The 25,835-nt window shown below is 41.8% G+C and overlaps 1 protein-coding gene across 1 annotated transcript in view; it reads right to left on the bottom strand.

Moving 5' to 3' along the window:
* Positions 1–25,835, bottom strand: part of PDSS2 (decaprenyl diphosphate synthase subunit 2) — a 294,359-nt gene that overhangs the window by 77,186 nt on the left and 191,338 nt on the right. Inside the window, exon 4 of the mRNA XM_002714881.5 lies at positions 14,105–14,179. Within this exon, the coding sequence (XP_002714927.5) occupies positions 14,105–14,179 (75 nt within the window). The remainder of the gene's footprint in view (positions 1–14,104; positions 14,180–25,835) is intronic.

Here is a 25,835-nt window from a genome sequence, read left to right as displayed (position 1 = left end):
TTAGAGAGGGGCATTAAGTTTTTTTTTTTTTTTTTTTTGGTAAACAAAATTTTAAAAATTATTTATTTGAAAGGCAAAGTTGGGGGCCAACACTGTGGCGCAGCGGGTTAATGCCCTGGCCTGAAGCGCCGGCACCCCATATGGGCGCTGGTTCCAGTCCTGGCTGCTCCTCTTCCAATCCAGCTCTCTGCTGTGGCCTGGGATAGCAGTCCTTGGGCCCCTGCACCCATGTGGGAGACCCGGAAGAAGCTCCTGGCTCCTGGCTTCGGATTGGCGCAGTTCTGGCCATTGCAGCCAATTGGGGAGTGAACCATTGGATGGAAGACCTCTCCTCCTCTGTGTAACTCTGACTTTCAAATAAATAAATAAATCTTAAAAAAAAAAAAAAAAGAAAAAGAAAGGCAAAGTTATAGAGGGAGAAACAGAGAGAGAGAGAGACGGAGGGCAGGATGAGGGATCGATCTTCCATCTGTTGGTTCATTTGCCAAATGGCCATAAAAACAAGGGACAGGTCAAAGCCAGGAACTCCACCCTCTTCTCCCACAAGGGTTTCAGAAGCCCAAGTACTTGGGCCATCATCTGGTGCTTTCCCAGGTGCATTAGCAGGAAGCCAGATCAGAAACAGAGCAGCTGGCAATCAAACCAGCACTCCAATTTTGGATGCTGGTATTGCAGGCACCAGCTTTTTCAATACATCACAGTGCTGGCTCCAAGACAGTTTTCATCACTCTGTATCATATGGTCAAGAAGCTGGAAGAACCATAGAGCACATTAAATAGGAACACATAAGATATAAACTGGTGAACTTGAATACATGTTAATTGAAACTAACCAAAATGAAATGCAGAGAAAAAAGAAACTCCGAAAACATAAAACAAAACCAAGTATTTGTGAATCTATTACATAACTGAAGTCCTTTTAGGAGAGGAGAAAAGAAATGACAGAAAAAAATGTGAAGAAATAACGACTGGGCTGGCATTGTGGCACAGCTGGTTAAGACACCACCTGCAATGATATCATCCCATATGAGCACCAATTTGAGTCCTGGCTGTGCCTCTTCCCAGCCAGCTCCTTGCTAATACACCTGGGAAAGCAGCAGAAGATGGCTCAAGGACCTAGGCCCCTGCCACCCATGTGCGAGACCTGGATAGAGTTCTAGGCTCCTGGCTTTGGCCTGGCCCAGTCTTGATCATCACAGACATTTGGGGAGTGAACCAGCGGATAGAAGACTTCTCCCTCTCCCTCCTGCCCGCTGCGTCTTTCTCTCTAACTCTGCCTTTCAAATTAACAAATACATCTTAAAAAAAAAAATTTCCAAATTCGACAAAAGCAATAAACTCACAGATCCAAGAAGCTCAATGAAGTCCAAGTGAAAAAAAACATGAAAGAGTGACATGAAGGCATGTTACAATCCAAACATGACTATAGGAACAGAGATAGAGCTGACAATATGGGCTGGCACTGTGGTATAGTAAGCTCAATCCTTGTCTGTGATGCCAGTATTCTGTATTGGTACCTATTCAACTCTTGGTTGCTCCACTTCCAATCCAGCTCCCTGCTAATGCACCTGGGAAAGCAGCAAAGATGGCTCAGGTACTTGGGCTCTTGCCACCCACATAGGAGAGTTAGATGGCGTTCCAGGCTCCTGGCTTCAGCCTGACTCAGCCCCAGCCATTGCGGCGCCACTGGGGAGTGAATCAGCAGATGGAAGATCTGTCTCCCTCTGTCTCTGTCTCTGTCTCTCTCTGTGCCTCTGCCTTTCAGGTAATTAAAATAATTTTTTAAGATGACAATAGTACCTAAATAAAGCAGCTTCTTTAAAGCAATGAAAGAAAAAAGTCATCAACCTAGAATCCTATATCCAGTAAACACAGCTTTCACACACACAAAAGCTTTCTAAAAGGATTAATCATCGGCAGCACTATAAACAAGGTTAAAATAAATCTTTCAGAAAGAAGGAAAATAATACAAGGAAATTCAGATCAACAGAAAGAAATGAAGAGCACTGGGGATGTTAACTACGGTCATTAATATAGAAGACTTAAGACTTCAAATGCTTTTTAAGCATAATCAGCTGTTTAAAGCAAAATTAATAAGGATCCATTACAGAATTCAGAATATGAATTATGAGGGGACTTCAAAAAGTTCATGAGAAGGGGCGATGCTGTGGCACAGTGGGTTAAACTGTCACTAGAGACCCCTGCAGCCCACATGGTATTGGCTGTTGGAGTTGGGCTGCTCTGCTTCTGATTCAGCTTCTTGCCTGAGAAGCAGCAGATGATGGCTTAAGGACTTGGGAGCTTGCCAACCATGTAGAGAGGCCCAGATGGAATTCCTGACTTCTGGCTTTGACCTGGCCCAGTCCTGGCAGTTGTGACCATTTGGGGAATGAACCAGTGGGTGAAAGCTATCTTTCCCTTTTTCACTCCCTAGTCCTCTACCTTTCAAACAAACAAATAAATCTTTTTTAAAAAGTCACGGGAGGGGCCGGCATCCCATGTGGGGGCCGGCTTGAGTCCCGGCTGTTCCACTTCTGATCCAGCTCTCTGCTATGGCCTGGGAGAGCACTAGAGGATGGCCCAAGTCTTTGGGCCCCTGAAGCTGCATGGGGACCTGGAGGAGGCTCCTGGCTCCTGGCTTCAGATCAGCACAACTCCAGCCATTGCAGCCAAGTGGGGAGTGAACCAGTGGATGAAGGACTTCTCTCTCTCTCTGCCTCTCCTTCTCTCTCTCTGTAATTTTGACTTTCAGATAAATAAATAAATCTTTAAAAAGCCATGGGAAAATAGAATTAAAAGACTGTAATGTGGGCTGGCGCCGCGGCTCACTAGGCTAATCCTCCGCCTAGCGGCGCCGGCACACCGGGTTCTAGTCCCGGTCGGGGTGCCGGATTCTGTCCCGGTTGCCCCTCTTCCAGGCCAGCCCTCTGCTGTGGCCAGGGAGTGCAGTGGAGGATGGCCCAGGTGCTTGGGCCCTGCACCCCATGGGAGACCAGGAAAAGCACCTGGCTCCTGGCTCCTGCCATCGGATCAGCGCGGTGCGCCGGCCGCGGCGGCCATTGGAGGGTGAACCAACGGCAAAGGAAGACCTTTCTCTCTGTCTCTCTCTCTCACTGTCCACTCTGCCTGTCAAAAAAAAAAAAAAAAAAAAAAAGACTGTAATGTGGATACCCAAAGATTCCCACAGAAATTTGCAAAATTGTCCCTGTGAGGGGAATGAGCAAGAGCGTAGTCATGGTGGAGAAGGGCCAAATGTCTTTCTGCTGTGTTTCTCAAAACACTGTTGTAATAAGAATATGTTATTATTCTTTGGCTCTTCCCCCCAAAATTCAATAAATAAAATGCCTTGAATATTTCAAAACACTATTGTCATGACCTTTGCTCTCTCTTTTTTTTTTTTAAGATTTATTTATTTGAAAGTCAGAGTTACAGAGAGAGGGAGAGAGACAGAGATCTTCCATCTGCTGGTTCACCTTCTAGATGGCTGTAATGGCCAAGGTTGGGCCAGGCTGAAGCCAGGGATCAGAAGTTTCTTCCAGCTCTCCCACATGGATAGCAGAAGCCCAAGCACTTGGGCCATCTTCTGCCAATTTTTCAGGCCATTAGTAGGGAGCTGGATTGGAAGTTGAGCAGCCGGGACACAAACTGGTGCCTGTATGGATGCTAGTGTCTTACACAGGCTCCTGGTTCCTGGCTTCAGTTTGGCCCAGCTCTGCGGACTAGTTGAGGAGTGAACCAGCAGATAGGAGATCTCTCTCTCTCTCTCTCTCTCTGTAACTCTGCCTTTCAAGTAAAATAAATCTTTGAACAATAACTAAAAAATGGTTATCCGCTGGTAAATTGCTCATTTCTCTGGGGCATGGTCCCCATAAGCTTTTCAAAAAGTTTCACTATTCTTCCACCCCAGCTTCACCATAAATTGGATGTTTGTTGCTTTAATTTTAACAGAATTCATGTTGGTTTTTCTGAGTAGGGGCTCTTTTCAAACTGATGTCTTATCTTTCTTAGTGCCTCAAACTAGATCTTGTTCAGGCACAATATTACAAGTTTGTATGGGTTCATTTTGTTTCGAAAAATTTGAAATCCATGCATGGGTTTTCCATAACATGCATTTCCATGAACCTTCTGAAGCCCTTTGTATGGACGTGAAATGTATGTTGATGACAACACAGAGCCTGAGGAGCATTAGAAATACACTTTTGTAAGGTTCTCACACTATAAGTAAAAGATATACTATCACATGAGGGCAAACCATGATGAGTCACAGGTGTATATTATAAACTCAAGAGCAATCCCACACACATACAAAAAAAACACATGAATGACTTACAGCTAATAAGCCAAAAGCCAAAAGACCAAATGCTATTATGAAAAATCATCTAAAGATGGCAGAAAAGATAAGGAAAAGAACAAATGGGACAAATGGCTAACAACAAGATAGCAGATTTAAATCCAAGCATATCAATAAACACGTAGAAGGTAAAGGATCTAAACATATAAATCAACATGCAGAACCTGTCAGATTGGAAAAAAAGAGTTACAACCAACTAAATGCTAAAAGAAAGCCACTTTATTTATTTGAAATGCAGATCTATCTATCTACCTACTGACCTATGGTACCATATATATAGATAGAGATGTCCTATTTGCTGGCTTTGTTTCTTTTTTAAATATTTATTTATTTACTTGAGAGAGAGTGTTACAGACAGAGGGAGAGACGGAGAGGGAGGTCTTCCATCTGCTGGTTAACTCCTGAACTGGCCTCAAAGGCTGGAGATTTGCTGATCCGAAGCCAGGAGCCAGGCGTTTCTTCCAGGTCTCCCATGGAGGTGCAAGAGACTAAGCACTTGGGCTATCTTTTACAGTTTTCCCAGGCCAGAGCACAGAGCTGGATCAGAAGTGGAGCAGCCAGCGCCCATATGGGATACCGGCACCACAGCACCAGCCTCACTGGCTTACTTTCATCTGGCAAGGTGGGGCCAGGCTGAAGTCAGGAGTTGGGAATTCAATCCAGATTTCCCATGTGGGTGACAGGAACCCAGCTACTAGAACCAGCCCCAGATGCCTCCCAGGGCGTGCATTAGCATGAAGCTGGACTCAAGGGCAGATCTGAGAGTGCTCGGGTTTGAGTCTCAGATCTGAAAGACTGTTCAGATGAAGCTTTAGTAGGCCAGGGGGAACTGGAGCTCTCATACACTGCCGGCAGGAATGTCAAAGGCCTACCAGTAAACATACTTATTACATGACCTAGCAATTCATCTCCTAGTAACTGCCCAAAGGGAAAGGAATGACAGCACATGAACTAGTGCTAAGTGTTTGTACAAGAGAAATGAAAGTACATGTTCTGCCAACGGTGGGGAAGTCCAGCCCACGGGCCATCCAGGGCCCATGAAGTCACTCGGTATCGCTCTGTGAAGTCAGCCACAGGTAGGATTCAAAATCCACTAAATCTATAGCAGGGTAACTTTTTATTGTTGTTGTTGTTTTAGAGGTTTATTTTATTTATTTGGAAAGTCAGGATTACAGAAAGAGAGGGACACATACACACACACACACACACACACACAGATATCAGAGAGATCTTTCATCTGCTGGTTCACTCCGTAGATGGCCACAACAGCCAGTGCTGGGCCAGGCCAAAGCCAGGAATGACATGTGGGTGGCAAGGACCCATCACTTGGGCCATCTCCTGCTGCTTTTCCCAGGCCATTAACCAGGAACTAGATTGTAAGTGGGGCAGCCAGGACACAAACCAGTGCCCATAAGGGATGCTGGTATTGCAGGTGTTGGCTCCTGGGTTAACATTTAAGTTGATAAGTTTGCGTGGTCTAAATGACCGTTGACATACAAAGATTCCCCCATCCCTGCAGGCTATTCACATATGAATGTTCGTAGTAGTTTTACCTGTAATAGCCTCAAATTCGAAATACTCGAAATGTCCATCAAGAGATGAATGGATTAAACAGATTACGGTATTTCCTTATAAGCATATAGTACTTAGCAGTAAAAAGAAATGAATCATTGATATATGCAATATGGATGTACCCCAAAATAACTAAACAATAATGGCATTATATGGCCAGTTAAATGATACAAGCACCCACATGGGTGCCAGTTCAAGTCTCAGCTGCTCTACTTTTCTTTCTTCTTCTTTTCTTTTTTTTTTTTTTTAAGATTTATTTTATTTACTTGAAAGAATTACAGAGAGAGGTAGATTCAGAGAGAGAGGTCTTCCATCTGCTGGTTCACTCCCCAGATGGCTGCAATGGGCTGGAGCTGCGCAGATCTGAAGCCAGGAGTCAGGAGCTTCTTCTGGGTCTCCCACACGGGTGCAAGGGCCCAAGGATTTGAGGAGGAGCAGCTGGGACTCAAACCGGCACCCATATGGGATGCCAGCACTCAGGCCAGTGCTTTAACCTGCCGTGCCACAGCGCTGATCCCACTGCTCTGTTTTTCAACCCAGCTCTCTGCTGTGGCCTTGGAAAGCAGCAGAAGATGGTCCAAGTCCTTGGGCCCCTGCACCCACATGGCAGACCTGGATGAAGTTGCAGGTTCCTGTCTTTGGGCTGATCCATCCCTCTGGAGAGTGAATCAGCAGATGGAAGATCTCTCTGTGTCTCTCCCTCTCTGTGTAACTCTGCCTTTCAAATAAAATAAATAAATTCATATATATATATATATAAAAATTATGCTAAGTCAAAGAAGCTAGTCAAGCAGAGAAAATATTGCATGGTTCTATTTATATCAAATTCTACAAAATGTAAACTAATCCAGAGTGACAGCAGATTGCCTGAGGATGGTAGCAGGGGAGGGGGTGTGAGTGGAGGGATTACAAAGAATCACTAAAGGGGCACAAGCAAACAGCTGATGGGTCTGTTTATTAACACGATTGTGAGGATGATTTCATTCATACATACATGTATCTGAACATACGAGACTGGGCACTTCAAACATCTGTAATTCATTGTACATTAATAAAACTGTCCAAAAAGATGAGAAAAATCTTCTAAGTATTCTAGGCCTTTCTATATCATTAACAAATATTTTTGTACTACTACTAATGAGCCAGGCACGTTTCTGGTATTGGGGAATTCGATGGTAAAAATAAAATCTGTCCTTGTATAGAACTTATATTATAGGAGGAGACTGAAAATAAGAGAAAACCATCGGATGGTGACAACTGTGATTAAGATAAAGATTTAGGCAGTATAGCTTCTCTGGACTGGGTGTAGTGGAATGGTCTCTCTGAGACTACCAACACAGAGTTAGGACTGTCAAGAAGGGGCCAACGACGCCAAAGCGGAAGAAGATCCCTGGTCTTCGTCATCACTTAGGCTTCCCAACTGTTCTCATTTCCCTGCAGCCTCCTTCTGTGAACCGTTCTAAAGACCACTGTCAAGTGAACTTTCCCAGAAGTTCATCTAATTATGCAATTCCTTTGCTCAAAAACTGTCAGTCCTTCTCTTATTCCAAAGATGACTAATGGTTATTAGCAGTTCGATCTGGCATTACAGGTCCTCCACCAGGTGTCATAAACCCACCCTGGCAGTGGTACTTTTCATGGTTCCTTTATTCTTAAATCAAAGAAGCCCTGACCTCCAATAGGCTTCTCTTCCTTTCATCATGCTGTTTCCTCTGCATGCAATGCCAACCTTCTCCATCTAGAGACATCCTCTCATCCTTTAATGTCTGTCTCAGCTATCACATTCTCCTTGATGCCTTCTCCGATTCCTCCCACCAGATGTGACTTCTTGTTCACATTTCCTGACTGTCATTTTTCTCAATGGGCAAAACTCATCTGGCTCATCCTTTGATTATATTTTAGATGGTGGCATGGGGGCTTTGCAGGTAGGGGACAACCCGTAACTTCCTGCTGGACTGAATTATCTTATTTTTATATTTTACTTCAAAGTCGCCTGAGAATCAAAGGCACAGAAACATAAAGATAAGACAAATCAATGGATAGACGTTATCTTGTCTCACAAAAACATAGTGATAGTCTTCATTATAATCTACTGCATAATCTGCTATTACTGAAAAGTATAAACTGTACATGAAATAAAAATAACCAGATCTTTACAATTTCAGCACCTGTTCAGTTCTTCCCCAAGAGAACTGGATTCTGCCCTCTCCCTTTGTGAATCAGGGACCAAGCCAATGGGAGCAGAACCTCTGAAGTTGGGGCACAGGTGTGTTGTTCCCCATCTCAACACCAGCATGAGCCAGACGCAGCCTTTGCAGAGAACCTTGATTAGATCCCTAAGGAGGTACAAGGAGTGGGTCGAAATAATAAAGAATCAGGAAGCAGATGTGTTGGGGGGGGGGCACAAGACCACCTGCTTTTGATGATTTTTCAGGATAACTTATGTTGCCACAGAATACAGTCAAACTCAAGAGTCAGATTTTAAGAAAATCATAGCAAAATATACAAAGCAAACCCAGCACAGGGAAGAAGTCCCAGAGAATGAGGGTTGGAGATGAGGTCTAAGCTTCCAAGGGTCTTCTAGACGTGCAGTCACACGGAGCATGTTTGATTCCTCCAATAATGAGTTGTGATAACATGAATGAAACAGTATCTACCACCAAAATTTACTGGCTACTTAGTGCTCAGGGTTTTTGGTGTCACTGTTCATGCAGGTAGTCTCTGCCTAGTGTGTATGCAAATTCAAGACTCTCAGGAGGAAAGCAGGTGTTCAGCATGAACCATACAGTTTGCAGAAACAGTTCAAGCACTGTGAGCCATTCTTATCAGTGGGGGAATGGTGGGAATGATCCCCCTATCCAGCTTCCCAGATCCTAGCCAAGGGCGAACCTGACAAAAGCTTTTTAAGAATAGTAATCTGCATAGAGATAGACTGATAGCAGGCATACTTTTTGACTCAAGAATCTCACTTTCAGTATTTTACAACAGATAATAAAAATAGAGCAAGCAAGAAAGTATGGAATCTAAGTTCTATATACTAATAATTATCATCATATGGTTTATTTTTTTAAAGATTTATTTTATTTATTTGAAAGGCAGAGTTACAGATAGACAGGAGACAGAGAGAGGTCTTCCGTCTGCTGGTTCACTCCCTAAATGGCTGCAATGGCTGGAGCTGGGCCAGACCAGAGCCAGAAGCCAGGAGCTCCAACTGGGTGCTGAGGCCCACACACTTGAACCATCTTTGAGGGCTACCTTCCCAGGCACGTTAGCAGGGAGCTGGACTGGAAGCAGAGCAGCTGGGACTTGAACCGACGCTCATATGGGATGCCTGCATGGCAGGTGGTGGTTTAACCTGTTATGCCACAATGCTGGCTCCACCATGATTTAAACGAGTGAAAAGTAGAACAAAACATTTACAAATTGTAGAGTGGGAACCGACATCATGAAGAAGCAGGTTCCTTACTGGAGTGATGGTTTAAGTCTCAGTTTCTCCCTTCTGATCCAGCTTCCTGCTAATGCATCTGGGAAAGCAATGGGTGATGGCCCAAGTTTTTGGGCCCCAGCCACCCATGTGGGTGACCTGGATGGAGTTCCTGGCTCCTGGCTTCAGCCTGGCCCAGCCCTGTCCTTTGCAGCCAACGGGGAGTGAAATAGCAGACAGAAGATCTCTCTATCTCTCTCTCTCTCTCCCCCTCCCTGTTACTCTGCCTTTCCAAATAACTAAATAAATCTTTAAAAAATTGTGGATGGTTCAGCACACTATAGTACAAAAATATTAAAAAAATAGTAAATAACCATTAAAATGGTATTTTGAAGAATTTTAATGATAAATAAGTACATCAAGATCCAAAATTTTATATAAAGCAATAACTTACAAATAAGAGAACTACACAATAAATTAAAATCTGGAAAGAAAATGATGAAATGTTATCATGATTCATTTCTGGGGGATGGCTATATAACATTTTAGATTTTCCTCTTGATTTTCTTCTGTTTTCAATTTTTATTCCATGAACATATACTGACTTCTATAACTGGAAAATAAGTTATAATAATAAGATGATTATGCTAAAGGGTTTTAGGCATATAGTTCTATGGATACAAGGTCAATTTTGTTAAAATATGGAATATTTAGCAAGAACAATGAGTAACATAAACATAATTTAAGGAGGAGCTTCAGTGGAGAACTCGTAGGATGACAAATGGTCAATTAAAATGCAATTTTTAAAACTTCACATAGTTTTTAAAATTAGCTAACATGAAAAAGCAGGTAGAGGGAAGGAAAATATTTTCTTATAATTACTAAAGAAAGCACAATGACCAATTGTTCTATGGAAGAAATGGTTCACAAACTAGCAAATCCAAAAATAAAAAAAATATTTTACAATGGCGTGAAAAAAGGATGAATTTCTTAAATTACTTCATAGGTCTACAATGATCACAATTTACCTTCAATCTGCTATATATTAGTAACATAAGTCACATAGCTCTACAGAGAATTAGGTAATGACTCCACAAACGTCTTTGGAAGAAGGTGATTTTTAACGTATCCAATTCCAACTCCCCTGTTTGCTTTAACCCATCTACTCTAGTCACACAGATAGCACTCCACAGAAGGCTACTTTGCTGCTGCCCAGATTCTCCATCACTGCATTAAGCTGCCATATAGAAAACAAACCACTATTGTATCCGCCGTATCCCTAGAGGGATGAAATGGTTTGCAGCTTACTTGAAATCACAAAGCATTTCTTTTGTGTGCTGAATTGGCCCAAGGCTATGGAGGTTGTGCAACGGGGATGACAGAGGGGGCCTGACTTCCCATGTGACCTCCACTTGTGGCTTCTTCCCAATCATGCCAGAACATGCAAACCCTGAAGGCACTCGATGTGGGGGCAGTGCTCTCTCTGCCTCGCAAGTGATCCCTGGGCCAACTTAGAAAAACCAAATTCTGAAAAGGCACTGCAATGGCAAGCACACTCAGGGGGGGAGCCAGAATTTTTTCTGGTTAGGAAGGGAAATGTGGTTAACCTAAACTGGAGTGGAGGCACAAACAGAGGCAGCAAGAAGCACTCCCACTGCTCTGGTTCAATGATGCATTTTTGTTTCCATCATTTAATACGGACAGCTCTTTCCATGGTTTGGCTACAGTATTTAGAAATTCAACTGCTTAAAAAAGAGCTGGAGCACTTTAGAGGACTGGGTTTAGGGGGTAGTAGGGAAAAAGGCCAGATGAATGAGGCATTGCTACGGACTCTTTAGGGTATAACTGATTAGCTAATCAACATCAGCAACTTGGGCTTGCTAAGCAACCATTCAAAGATGATCAACAGTTCTCCAAAGATTTTGTTGCTGCTGCTTTTCTATTCCCAGGAAGAAACACATTCTATTAGAAAAAGCAAAGGACTTGGAATCCAAAGCCCTGGGTCCAGACCACATCCCTGTCAGTTTTCAGACACTGTGCATCCCTGCCATTCATCATCTCTGAATTTCAGGATTTTCCTCTGTGAAGTGGAATGCCGACACGTGTCACCCTTTTCAGCCTAGGTTATTGTGTACAAAACAAAACTGTAAAGTGCTATTTATAATAATAAGCACTTATTATTAGTATTGCTATTATGTCTGCCTGACAATAGGACATACTTACCAAATGTTCACAAAGCTGTTAATGGATTAAGCTAATTATAGTGGACAAATGGTAAGAATAAATTAAGAATCATAAAACTAACAGTAACTTTCACTTAAAGATTAACAGGTATTTAATTGTAAAATACTGGTACCTTATAAGGAACTAGATTAAACACAGGAAAATCCCAAGAAAAAACAATGTCTTTAAGGCAGGAGCAGGCCACCAAAATCATACAGTGGCAGACAGATGCTACCAAGATATAGGGCAGTGGAATGAGAGATTGAGAACCTGGGCTCCTGAGTTCAAATCTCAGCTAACAGACTATGTGACCTTGTGGAAATTTCCTAAGCTTTTCCAAATCTCAGCTTTTACATCTGCAAACTGGGAACAGCAGGAATACCTACTCTCAGGATTTCTGGGAAGGTTAGAAAAGAAACAGGTATGTCACTGTGGTGTTATTTGCTTAGCTACCATCATCTTCATGATACCATACGCAAGGTAACTTTGTATGGTGGGATGATGATGGTGCTTCAAAAGTTCATGAAAAGTGGAATTAAAAGGTTAAGTCTATATTTTGGTGCAAAAAAATTTAAGATATTTTATTTATTTGAGAGGTAGAGTTAGAGAGAGAGAGAGAGAGAGAGAGAGAGAGAGAGAAAGGTCTTCCATCTGCTGGTTCACTCCCCATATAGCTGCAATGGCCAGAGCTGAACCAGGACCTTCTTCCTGGTCTCCCATGTGGGTGCAGGCCCAAGTACTTGGACCATCTTCCACTGCTTTCCCAGGCCAGAAGCAGAGAGCTGGATTGGAAGAGGAGCATCTAGGTCACGAACTGGCACCCACATGGGATGCTGGCACCACAGGTGGAGGCTTAGCCTACTATGCCACAGTGCCAGCTCTGGTGCAAAAATTTTTGAAATCCATGGATATACAAGGCCTTCAAAAGTTCATGGAAATGCATGCTATGAAAATGCTACTTATGGATTTCAAATTGTTTGTACCAAAATAAATATATTTTTAATTTCGGTTTCTGTCAACTCTTTGAAGCACTATGTAGGTCAGAAAATACCTATTTTGCTATCTGATATTAACACTCAGCCATAACAGTGAACAATGCTTGCTTTTGAAAAGTGCTTCACTTGGGGTCATTGCTGTGGCACATGCAGTGGGTTAACGCCCTGGCCTGAAGCGCCCGGCATCCCATATGGTGCCGGTTCGAGACCAGGCGGCTCCACTTCCAATCCAGCTCTCTGCTATGGCCTGGGAAAGCAGTGGAAGATGGCCCAAGTCCTTGGGCCCCTGCACCTGCGTGGGAGCCCCAGAAGAGGCTCCTGGCTCCTGGCTCCTGGCTCCTGGCTCTGGATTGGCGCAGCTCTGGCCGTTGCGGCCAATTGGGGAGTGAACCATTGGATGGAAGACCTCTCTGTCTCTGCCTCCCTTTTTTCTGTGTAACTCGGTCTTTCAAATAAATAAATAAATCTTAAAAAAAAAAAAAAAAGAAAGAAAAGAAAAGTGCTTCACTGTAGTCATACATCCTGTGAGGTCCCCACATACCAATCTGCCAGTTAGGTAAGGTTATATTTGCCTACTGGGCACTGTGGTACCCTGAACCAAGAGTCAGCAGGTGTCCAAGGAGCAGTTCTTCATACTTCACTAAGCACTCTCTGAATCATTTAGAGTCCCTGGGTCACACTTTAAAATTTTACATTTCTTATCCAAGTTGCTCATGCCCTATAGTTCACATCTAGTAAAATCTGTCTGTTTTCAAGTGGAAATGTTTCAGCTTAAGCTGTGCATACATGCATATTTTTTCTAATTTTCAGTGAGTGAAATCTTGCTATTACAGAAGCTGAAGAAATTAGAATAATGAACACTAAGATAGGAATCCCTTATAATAGTAGATACCATATTCAATGATGGTGGTGGTCAATGAAGCAATTACTTCACATCTAATATACTACTGAAATGAAATAACCACATTTAAAGGAAATAAAACCTAACCTTTCCTGAGATATCCTGCTAAATGAGTCAAAAAATCTTAATCCTAGACCTATAAAATTAATCAAAATAATCCAACTGTGCAACCATCCTACTTTTTATCAGACAGAATCTAATAATGCAGTACATTCTGGATCTTGGATATAAAAGACATTCCTCCCCCATCTCCTTGGGATTATGCTCCACTCTTCTGGGACAGGGAAGGCCCCTCCTCTGGCCCAGCCGCCTCAGCACAAGCTGCTCCTCCAGCCTTCCTGTGACAGTACTACCTGCTAGCCAGGAGAGTCCTGGTGTCTACCAGGCTGCTGTGGACGGAACAGACGGCGAATCCAGCCAGAGGATAAGAGGTTGTTTTAATTGGCTAAATCTGCTATGTACTAAGCGTATGGCCATGAATTTGTAGCCAAAACACTCATCTTAAAAAAAAAAAAAAAAGAAAGAAAAGGAAGTAATGTACAATCTAAACACAAAACAAGAATGATATTTTCATTCAATTCTAATTTTGCCGTGAGGGTTTCTAACCTAACATTTTACAATGACTCTGAACTCCTTTACCTTTGTTGAAGTTGAATTTTCATGGTATACTCCTTGTACCAAGTCCATAAGAGCACTTGCTAAAAGTTCCACAACCTAAAACACAGGGGCGGGGGAAGAGAAGAAACAATTTAAAAATTCATTCCCATTTTAATCTGAGAATGCATCAGAAGGTTTAGTCGTAAGGCAGGATTTGTGTCTGCTAGAAAAAAGAGATTTATATGCAAAGATCCTGGCAAATGGCATTGCCCACCTGGATATTTAAGCTGTGATCCAATTTTTTTAAATCAAAGCTTAAGTTAAAAAATCATATAAGAATAGCATTTAACTAATATACATGAAAATCCTATAATAACCATTGTGAACACAGCTTAAGTTTCATATAAATAATGAAATCTTAATTTATCTTCTGCATGTTTATTTCTATCAGGTGGATACTTTTTCAGTATTCCCATTCTGGGAGCCATTGCAATGCTAATTTTCATACTTAATACAGAAAGAAAAGCAAAAAAAGCAAGAGAATGGTTAACCTTTCAAATGTGTTCATTCTGTTGTACTTAAAATGCGCTACAGATCTATTTGGTGTAGGGCCCCTGGGTCAAATGTACCATAAACACTGAACATTTTTACAGAACCACATGCTGAAATCTTATTCATCAAACCTGTATTATTTTCAAGGCTCAGACTATTAAAAAAAATCAAGCAAAATCAAAAGCTTTGAACTTGTTCCAGAATGTAAAACAAGCAGAAAACAGTAAATGGTCTCTTTGGAACTACTGCACAATTTAGAGTTGTTTGCATAAAGAATCTTAATTCAAGAGGATAAAAAGGTGGTATTTATGATAATGTTCAATGCAGCCATTTCAAACAAAAATTCCTCCAGGCAACTCCATCCGCTTCTTACGAAGTCTTAATATCTTGTATATTTAACTTCCTATATTATGCAGCCCTGTATCTGATTTCCACTCTGCTTCTAAAACTCAGCTCTGTTCTGATTGAATTAAAGGATTTGGTTTCAGCTTTTATCATTCTTATAACTGAAGACATTAAGCCAAAGGATACAGACCCAAACAACAAGATACTTCAATCTCAGGTACCCTGTATTTAATAAACATTTTCTTAGAGGCGAATTACATTAATTTGTAGAAAGATTTGTTTTAAAATTTTAACACATGAGCATTCATCTCCAATTTTATGTTTACATTCGTGCCGTATAACATACACAGGGCTGCTGATATGGAAATCTTGCTGATTAAAGGCATATTTCTTTTCTAGCACTGTAGATGGGTTAATTTCTAAGACCTATACAGCCCCCACCCCTTTTTTAAAATCACATTGTCCTTTAGGTAACCAAATACTTAAAAAATATTGTAGCAATACGAGCTGCAGAGGAACTGGAAGGACAATGATCCTACAGTGTTACCAGATGTGTTGAGTTATTTAAGTGGGGAAAAGAGGAAAATGAATGGATTTTTTTTCCCCCGAAGGTATCAGATAAGCTCTATTCCCAAATCCAGGAGGATTGAGTATCGCCAATAGGTCTATGAAAGACTGTAACTAAATGCACTGCGTCAGATTGGATTACAGTTTATACAAGCAACATCCCAAGATCTCCCTGATGGCTGGACACATAATACAGATCAATCACTCACTAAGAAATGTTATGGTTTTGAAACAGTTCGAGCTCTGGGACCAGCAGCTGTAACGTGAAGAAGGATTTACAAAGAGAAAGTCTGACACTAAATGTCAAAACGATGGTATGAACTTTTAACAGTGGATCTGTCTCTGAATAACCAGTGAGTTCCTTTATTTTCCTGAAATTCCACACCAGGTAGAAGCAACAAGAACAAGTTGTTCTCTTATTCTTAATGTAATTAGCAAATATAAATTATAATAAATAAATATAGATTATGAATTTATAAATGATCTGTACTTGTAAATGGCCACACTTAAACAGAATACACCTCAACAGTCAAAGTCAATCATTAAAGAAAAAGTACTGGACTTTTGAAGTTAACAAGTAAAGGGAGGGAAGAGATTATGAAAAGCTGGAATAGCACAGGGGACTTGAACATGTCCAGCCCAGGGTGATCTGCCCAGTGCATATATAAATCCCTTTTTGTTGCTTTTATTTTAAAAATTATAGCAAGGAGCAGCTGGTGTTGTGGCATAGCAGGTTAAACTGCCACGTGCAACACCAGCATCCCATATGAGTGCCAGTTCAAGGCCCAGTTGCTCCACTTCCGATCCAGCTCTCTGACAGTGTGTCTGGGAAAGCAGAAGAAGATGGCCCAAATGCTTGAAGCCCCTGCACCCACATGGGAGTTCCAGATGAAGTTCCAGGATCCTGGTTTTGGCCATTTGGGGAGTGAACCAGCAGATGGAAGATCTCTTTGTCTCTCCCCCTCTCTCTGTAACTCTGTCTTTCAAATAAATAAATAAATCTTTAAAAAATTCTATCAAGGAGAGATGTTACCTTTGCAATTAATTTCTTTTTACAAAATGGTTATTTATTTTCTTTTATCGATTTGAAACCCAGAGAGAAAAGGCTTTGAAAGGCCACAGATAAGAGCCAGAAAATCAACCTGGGTCTCCCACATGGGCAAAAGAGTCCAGGCAGTTGAACCATCATCTGCTGCCTCCCAGGACACACCAGCAGGAAGCTGGATTGGAACTGTAATAGCTGGGACTCAAATCAGGCAATCTGACAAGGACACCCACAATGCAAGTGGCTGTTTAATCCACTGTGCCACAACACCAACCCTGAAATTTATTTTCTAACATTTTGAACTGCTAAATTTGTAACTGCTTAAATATACACTGTACTACATTTTCTCTCCCTTTTTACTGTATTGCTTTTTTTTAAAAGATTTATTCATTTATTTGAAAGTGAGAGTTACACACAGAAGGAGAGAGAGAGAGAGAGAGAGAAAGAGAGAGAGAGAGAGGTCTTCCATCTGCTGCTTCACTCCCCAGTTGGCCAGAACGGCCTGAGCTGCGCTGTTCTGAAGCCAGGAGCCAGGAGCCTCTTCTGGGTCTCTCATGTGGATGCAGGGTCCCAAGGCTTTGGGGCCATCTTCTACTGCTTTCCCAGGCCGTAGCAGAGAGCTGGATTGGAAATGGAGCGGCCGGGACTCGAACCAGTGCCCATATGGGATGCTGGCACTGCAGGCAGTAGCTTTACCTGCTATGTCACAGCGCCAGCCCCTATTGTATTGTTTTTATAATCAGATAGAATAATAAATCTATTTCCTGGGTGGCAGGAGAAGGGGGGTGCAGAGGGAAGCAGACCCTGTTTTTTGTCTCAGAGGGGCTTCAAGCTAAGCTATGTCCACATCCTGACTTACGGATCAGTAAATGCATCAGTCAGTAGTCCCTGACAAGCAGGATCAAGGGCCAGCACCGCGCCTCAGTTGGCTAATCCTCCACGTGCGGTGCCGGCACTCTGGGTTCTAGTCCTGGTTGGGGCGCCAGATTCTGTCCTGGTTGCTCCTCTTCCAGTCTAGCTCTCTGCTGTGGCCCGGGGAAGGCAGTGGAGGATGGCCCAAATGGTTGGGCCTTGCACCCGCATGGGAGACCAGGAGGGAGCACCTGGCTCCTGGCTTCGGATCGGCACAGTGCGCTGGCCATAGCGGCCATTTGGGAGGTGAACCAATGGAAAAGGAAGACCTTTCTCTCTTTCTCTATCTAAGTCTGCCTGTCAAAAAAAAAAAAAAAAAAAAAAAAAAAAAAAAAAAAAGTAGGATCAGGAAGTGGTGGGGAGCATTCTGGGTAGACAAATTGTGGCTTTTTCTATACATGCAATTCTGGAATATTGTCAGTCAACACCTGATAGAATAGATTCAACAGATTGCAGACATGTAACTAGCACACCAGACCACTTTGGTTTGGGCAAAGGAGTGCCTATCCTAAATTAAAAGTAAAATGCAACACAATCTTTAGAAAGAACGGTAGCTATAAACTCATGCGGTTCAGTGAAAACTCCAGTCTGTGTGAACTGAGCTGATGTAGTAACATGGTTTACCTGAAGATGGGTGCTTCAGAACTTAGTGTGCTCAGTGTTGGAAAACTGTGAGGGCTGCTCCGATTTATAATCTGATTTAAGCATTCTTCCCTTAAAAAGTTATTTTATTGATGTCTTTACTACAGTGCAGAATAACAGTGTGTGATCCATCATTCTATTTAGGAAGCAAATGAACATGGGGCCCCTCAGCCTTTACTACTCAACACCTGCTAGCAAAGGAAACTGTGTGTGTGTGTGTGTGTGCATGCGTGCTCGCTTTTGCACTGCTGATAGCATCAATTACACACTAATTTACTGCACTCCTTCCTCTGCCTTAGGAACAAATAGCAATGCATGAAGTAGGAGTAAAGGGAAAACACCTTTCTCTTACACATTTTGGGAGGAATAAAGACATGGATTTAGCATAAATATGTCCTTTACCAGGAACTTTGGCATTTGAAGTCATATTGCAAAGATCCCTTTCTAAGCCACAAAAATCAGTGATGTTATCCGTGAAAGTATCTTACAGTGTTTTCATAGAGAGAAAACAATGAATAGGCTGTGAAGGGGACCCAGAGCAGTTAGCGGTAGTCTTTAGTTCCTCTTTACACAATGATGCACAGGGTTATTTGAGAGATGCAAGCAAAGATGGCCAAAATTTGCATTACCAAGGGAAGGCAGAGAGGAACTGGCTGCAGTGCTCTCCCACAGAGGCAGATAATAATGTCTAACATTTATAAAGCACTTCATCATTTACAAAGAGGGTTAAAGCAAATCACCTCGTTCCGGGAGGATGGCGTTCCTGGCGTTCCCAGCACTCAGTCCGAGCTTGCAGGCTGGCAGCCGCAGCAGAGAAGAACACAGGGAGCATCAGCAGTGGCCAAGCAAGAGGTAAATCTACTCACCCACCACCTGGGCACAGACAACCCAGATGAGCCCTACTCTGCATGCTGATTAATATAAATGAGAGGCTTTGATAAAGCCATCACTGGGGCCTAGGAAAGAATGGCTCTCTCCACTCCTTCCTATCAGACAAGGCCCAGGTTTAATGAAGACAATGATGAAAGGTCTGTTGCAATGAGCATACAACTAACTCAGAGGAGTTCTGGAGGAAGCTCCTCACTGGGCTTTTTGAAGGACGCCTTTTTCAGTGCTGCCAAATGTGTAAGGCCTTGCTTATTTGTGGGAGGGATGGCAATCTGTTCTATTGAGCTGGAAGTTCTTTCTGGCAAAGGGGGGAGAGCAGAGGCAGCGAGACAGAGATGGAACTACCAATAGGACAGGTGCAGCAAAAAACTAAGCAAATTGATAATCTTAATTTTTAATTTAGAACAGCTGATACATTGGTTTATAAACCAATGACTGGTAACATTTATTGAAGAGGTTTCAGGGAAATTCAGTGAACAAAACCAAAGTATAAAATTGCCACTGACACGATTTGAAACAGGTCACAGTTTAGAAAAATGGTTTGAATATGTAGAGTTGAGCATTGATTTCATAGTGGCACTGTATTCATTCTAGAAACATTTGCTAAGACCCTACTATGTGCCTGCCACTGTACTAATGAAACTAGTCTCATTAGCCCAGTTGTACCCTTAAGGCACTCCCCAAAGGATCTGTCATGATTCCTCTGTTCAATTAACATACATAAAGATGTTTCTTGTCTTTTTTTTTTTTTTAATTTTTTGACAGGCAGAGTGCACAGTGAGAGAGAGAGAAAGGTCTTCCTTTTTGCCGTTGGTTCACCCTCCAATGGCTGCCGCGGCCGGCGCACAGCGCTGATCCAATGGCAGGAGCCAGGTACTTATCCTGGTCTCCCATGGGGTGCAGGGCCCAAGCACTTGGGCCATCCTCCACTGCACTGCCTTCCCGGGCCATAGCAGAGAGCTGGCCTGGAAGAGGGGCAACCGGGACAGAATCCGGCGCCCCGACCGGGACTAGAACCCGGTGTGCCGGCGCCGCAAGGCGGAGGATTAGCCTAGTGAGCCGCGGCGCCGGCAAGATGTTTCTTGTTAAAACGCCACTGTGAGATCATGTCTCATGCACAAGTGTATTACACTGTACATTTTTGGGCAGTATATTTTTATTCAATTTTTTAAAGGATACATTCATCTGATCTAGATAAATGACATTCTAAAGATAAAGGACATTAATTTGCCTTTGATCATTAACACATAGGTAAGTAGCAAGAACTAGGGCAAACCATGACATTTAGGGGCCTCGGTATGCTTAGCTGGGTGACAGGTTATCTGTGCTTAGCAATACGCCTCCAGATCAGCACTATTTAACTATGCAGCTGTTTACCATTGTGAGGTACAGTTAATTAACTAGCCATTTCTTTTAGTTAGTTTTAAAAGATAAAAAAAAGTTGAATTCATTTTCTGAATTAAAGTGCAGGGTCCTTGGCTTATTTTTTTTTTTTTTGTCATTGACCAGTGCCAAATAATTATTTACTGGATTAAACAATGACTAGGTTCCTGAAAAAGTGGCAGATAATTTAAAATGCTTAAGATGAAAATTTTCATTAAGAAATAAAGGAAAAGCAGTTGCTTTCCCGTGGGTTTTTAAAAGTTGGTTGTAGCTTTTTTCTTTTTGGCCTTTTGCCATTATGGGCGAGTGCTGTCCTGCACCTCTAGGGCGGGCCACCTGCCCCATGCTTCCTGGCCTAGATGCTCCTCCACGTGGCTGGCTCCTCTGCTCGGTATAAATCCAAATTTCCCTTTCTCTCTTACAGCCCTCACTCTCCTATGCATTTCCCTCACTGGAAGGAGATGAAGGAAGACAGGAAAGAGGAAGAAAGAGGAAGCACTAATTCAACAGATGCAACCCAACCATTGCTACTTGTTGGCAAATTATGTTCTCAGAACTGCTGATCATCAGAGGTTCTCCTCCAGGTATTCTTGGTTACCCACATCTATCATTATCACCTGTGAGTGCACCTTTCATAAATAGAAACCGACTCCAGATAACAGTGCCCCTCACTCCATGAGCACTAATTAAAAAAAAAAAAAAAAAAGTTGGTTGTATCCAGGAGAAGCACCTGGCTCCTAGCTTCGGATCAGCGCGATGCGCTGGCTGCAGCGCACGGGCCGCGGCGGCCATTGGAGGGTGAACCAACGGCAAAAAGGAAGGCCTTTCTCTCTGTCTCTCTCACTGTCCACTCTGCCTGTCAAAAAAAAAAAAGTTGGTTGTATCAAGTATTTTGCATCACTACAAAAGCTATAAACAGCAGATGAGAATTGGATGCTTAGTCACGAAATAGCATTTGTGATACTACCAGCCAGCTGAGTTGCTGTATATTCCACTTTCCATGACGTGGGAATTCTCGAATAGGAAGTCTGTTGTGTGGAGGATGTTCCGCTCAGCACTTGCCCATGTGGGCTCAGAGGCGCGGTTACAAGTTGTTCTGACTGAATTTTGAGAGATCGTGCCTGCCGTATCAGTGACGCATCTACATTTTTCAGTGTGGCTGATAACCTCCCTTCTGGTTTCACTTCTTCATCTGGGGGCCTCCTCAGTGAGGTCCACAGAAAGGCTGTTGTTGGCTACACTGTTGTCTTATAGTAGTGGCTTTCAAAATTTTTAAATTGCAACCCACAGTAAGAACTGTACTTCATGTATGACACACAGCAATATACACATGCATGTTATACATATGTAAATAAACCAAATGTTTCATAAGACAAATTTCTTTATGCCTCTATTTTCTATTGCATTTCAGTTTTAAAAAGTGTCAATAATGATCCACTACATTGATCTGATCACTCATCAATGAACAGGATGTGACCTGTGGTTTGAAATTATGCTAATTACCTCATGTATGCCTCATACCTTGGTCTGTGTCTTAATGAGGGGCCTCAATTTTTGACAAGCCATTGTTATTCTGAAATATACATTTAAAGCTGTTAATTTCTTTATTACTTTATATGAGAAACATGAAATTACTGAAGGTAAAAAGGCAGGATTAAATGGAATTATTCTTGGGTACAATGGGTGATATTCTATTAGGTACATTACAATTTTGTAGGATTATATCACAGATTTGTTTTAAAGATTTTATTTATTTATTTGAGAGGCAGAGTTAGAGAGAGAGAGAGAAAGAGAGAAAGAGAGAGAGAGAGACAGAGAGGTCTTCCATCTGCTGGTTCATTCCCCAGATGGCTGCAATGGCTGGAGCTGTGCTGATCTGAAGCCAGGAGCCAGGAGCTTCTTCTGGGTCTCCCATGTGAGTGCAGGGGCCCAAGCACTTGGGTCATCCTCTACTGCTTTCCCAGGCCATTAGCAGGGAGTTGGATCAGAATTGGAGCAGCTGGGATCTGAACTGGTGCTCATATGGGATGCCGGTGCCACAGACAGAGGCTTAGCCCATTATGCCACAGCACCAGTCCCACTGATGTTGACTCTTAGCTTTGATTCTGGTAGATTCATGGAAACAAATTGGCTTAGACCTCATTTGGCCAAAGAGCTAAATATTTCAGTAATTTCCTAGGACATGTAAAGAAAGCTTGCAAATGCCAGGACTGCAGTATCTTTGGGGTAACACAGTTCACTTTTCAGCTCAATCACTGTCTCTTCAAACTGGGCCACATGAAAGGCAGATGTGTGTAATTCAGACATCCCAAGGTATGCATAAAAAGAAAAGCATGACTCATATGCAATTAAAATCCATGTATCTTGTCTAGAACTAAACTGTATTTCTTCCAAATACTTTTGCAGCTCTTCAAAACCTATAGTTCAATGGAATTTTAAAAATAATTGCTGTACTGGGATTGTATTAGAGAAAATTAGGTAATTTTTTTTTTTCTCAAAAAAATCCAGTAGTAGAAATTTGTGACTGGCTGCGCTATCCCATTGAATCAAATAAGGGCTATTCCTGGGTTAGAAAGTCCTCAGTTTATAGAAAAGTGTACAATTGACTAGAATAGGTACCTTCAAGACTTAGCATAATGAACACAAAAAATTCTGTTGAATTCCCAATATTTTTATGTGAATCAGTTGTATAAATCACAAGTACCTTAAAATTTGAACAACTAATATTTTGCTTAATCACTACTCAAATTTACATTTTCATATTACAGCTTTTATAACATATTCAAATAAATGAAGCCATACAAGTTTCTCAACACAAATCTGCTAAGAAGGCAAGTTCACTAATTTGGGTATCTGTTTAGATTGCTAAAAAACACATGCAAATCTTCAGATCTCTGACATTTCTGAAAGATTTTGGATTTTCTACTACAGCCCTGATTTTATTAACAATTTTTCTGGAGTCCTCTGTTTTTCTTCATATGGCATGCTGCTTTCATGATATGATTATATCCTGCAAATTCAGGTTCTTCTTTTCTTTTTTTTAAGATTCATTTATTCACTTGAAAGGTAGAGTTACAGAGGCAGAGGGAGATTTATTTATTTATTTGAAGGCAAAGCCAGAGATAGAGGGGTCTTCCTTCTGCTAGTTCACTCCCCAAATGACCACAATGACCAGGGCTGAGCCAGACCAAAGCCAGGAGCCGGGAGCCAGATTTGGGTCTCCCATGTGGGTGGCAGGGGCCCAAGCACTTGGCCCACCTTCTGCTGCTTTCCCTGATGCATTAGCAGGGAACTGGATCAGAAGTGGAGTGGTTGGGATTTGAACCTGTCCCACATGGGATGCTGGTGTTGCAGACAGTGGCTTAACTTGTAACATCACAATGCCGCCCCAGGTTCTTTCTTAACAACACTCAGAAATTTAGAATCCTGGAACCGACACAGATGGAGATGGGCACAATGCTGACTTTATAGACAAGAAAACAAAGTTTCTAAAGTATTTCCTGATGTCACTATTGATGCTTGTACTGAAATATTTCTTCTGAAATTTAGAAACTGATAGCTTAAGATATAATTTCTAGGATCTATAACTACAAAATTGCTGGCAAAATATGTCATGGTACTTTGCTGGTACCATGGTTAGGTGGTTTTCTACTTCAGCCAAACATGAGAATTCTGGAGCCAGACTGCCTAGACTTACATAGCAGCTCTCCCATTTGTTAGTGGTGTTACCTTAGGGAAATTTCTTTATCTTTTCCTGTACCTTGGGTGACAAACAATTGGTTAGTACACATAAAGCATTTAATATAGTGCCCACCATGTAGTAAGCACTCAGAAATTTAAGTTAGGGTTTTAAAAATATTTGGTAATCATTGTAATAAAGATTAAATTTTCTATGCTATGAAGTTTCTGATTTCAATGATAAAAAATGGGGTATTAAGACCTTAGATAAATAGTCTGGAGAAGAAGATGAATGGCCTGAACCTGGAATTCTGAGAAATATAATGAGTGGTTCAATGATAAATGGCTAGTTGGAAGAAAAAAAAAGAAAAAGAAAGAAAGAAAGGAAAAGCAAAAAAAGCCAAGGTTAGAAACTAGGTCTACAGAATTCTACATCAGTGCTCTTTTCACTTCTCTTTGTAGCTTTATATGTCATCTCTACAAATATAAAACAGCTAAGTGCTATAGAGCTCACTACATTATGAAAATATAAATGATCCACAGCGTATAGCTGAAACTGCTATTAGTAATGAAACAGTTACTCTGATATTCTCAACAGGGAAGCTGGCCTTTAAAAACCAATGATTGGATATACAATGTAGTTTCTCCATTTTGGTGCTTTCTGAAGTCTGGCTGACTTATTATGCACAGTGAAAATGGCCCCAGAACAAAGACAGTTAAGCCAAATGAATGACAACAAATTGAATACATTTTCCAAAATGTGTAAAAACAAACTTCCTTGGCACAGCCATACTTTCCAACAAACTCACTTTAATGTTTTCACAGTTTACAATATCAGAAATGACCTCAGGGTCAGGCATTTGTCAGTTAATGACCTGTTGGGCTAATGGCCTTCAGCTTTGCCTTGGGCACACAAGTCCTCCAGTAGGTCATTAGCTGTCAGAAAGGGCTCTCTCCAATCACTATTGCTAAATAAATAAAATTTGCTTCTGGGCTTAGGCCCTATAAGCCAACTTTGGCTTAGTGAAAATTTTTTCGTTGAGTATTTTTACAACTCTAAGAATTTAAGAAAAATGGTGGAAATGCTAAAACCAAAAGCATATCAACACAAACGAGCTATATGTGGTTATTAATGAAAAATGATTACACAGATTCTTTTGGATAGTCTTAAATTTCTTTTGCTTATGGTATTCAAATACAGTGTTAGTCTACCAGAGCAGGCCCCAAATTATGTATGCCCTGCATTTTGGAATTTCCTACTTAAGTCAGTTATTTGGAGTTGGTATCGCATTTCCCCAACATATCAATGTAATACAAGGGCAGCTCACACATCTGACACAGCAGTTTAGACACTGCTTGGAAAGTGTGCATCCCATTTTGGAGTGCCTGGGTTTTAGCGGTGCTCAGCTCTGCTCCTGACTCCAGGTAAAACAGGCATGCCAGAAGGCAGCAGGTAATGGTTCAAGTAGCTGCGTTCCTGTCACCCACGTAGGAGACCTGGAATGAGTTCTGGGTTCTTGGCTTTGGCCCAGCCAGACTCCAGTTGTTGCAGGCCTTTTGGGAGTGAATCAGCAGACAGACTATCTCTGTCTCTCTCCTTTTCAGAGAAAATGAAAATAAAAAACAAATTTGTTTAGAGGGCAGTCCACAAAAGCTTGGTTAGTTTATAATTTTAGAAATACCATATACTAATTAAAAATAGAATAGTAGAAAGCCACACTCTTACAAAACCCTCAATTAAACAACACAGTGGAACAAATC

This window comes from Oryctolagus cuniculus, chromosome 5 (assembly GCF_964237555.1).
Source record: "Oryctolagus cuniculus chromosome 5, mOryCun1.1, whole genome shotgun sequence".
NCBI lineage: Eukaryota > Metazoa > Chordata > Mammalia > Lagomorpha > Leporidae > Oryctolagus > Oryctolagus cuniculus.
The sequence above is the reverse complement of the archived record's forward strand: the minus strand, read 5'-3'. Positions and strand labels throughout refer to the sequence as shown.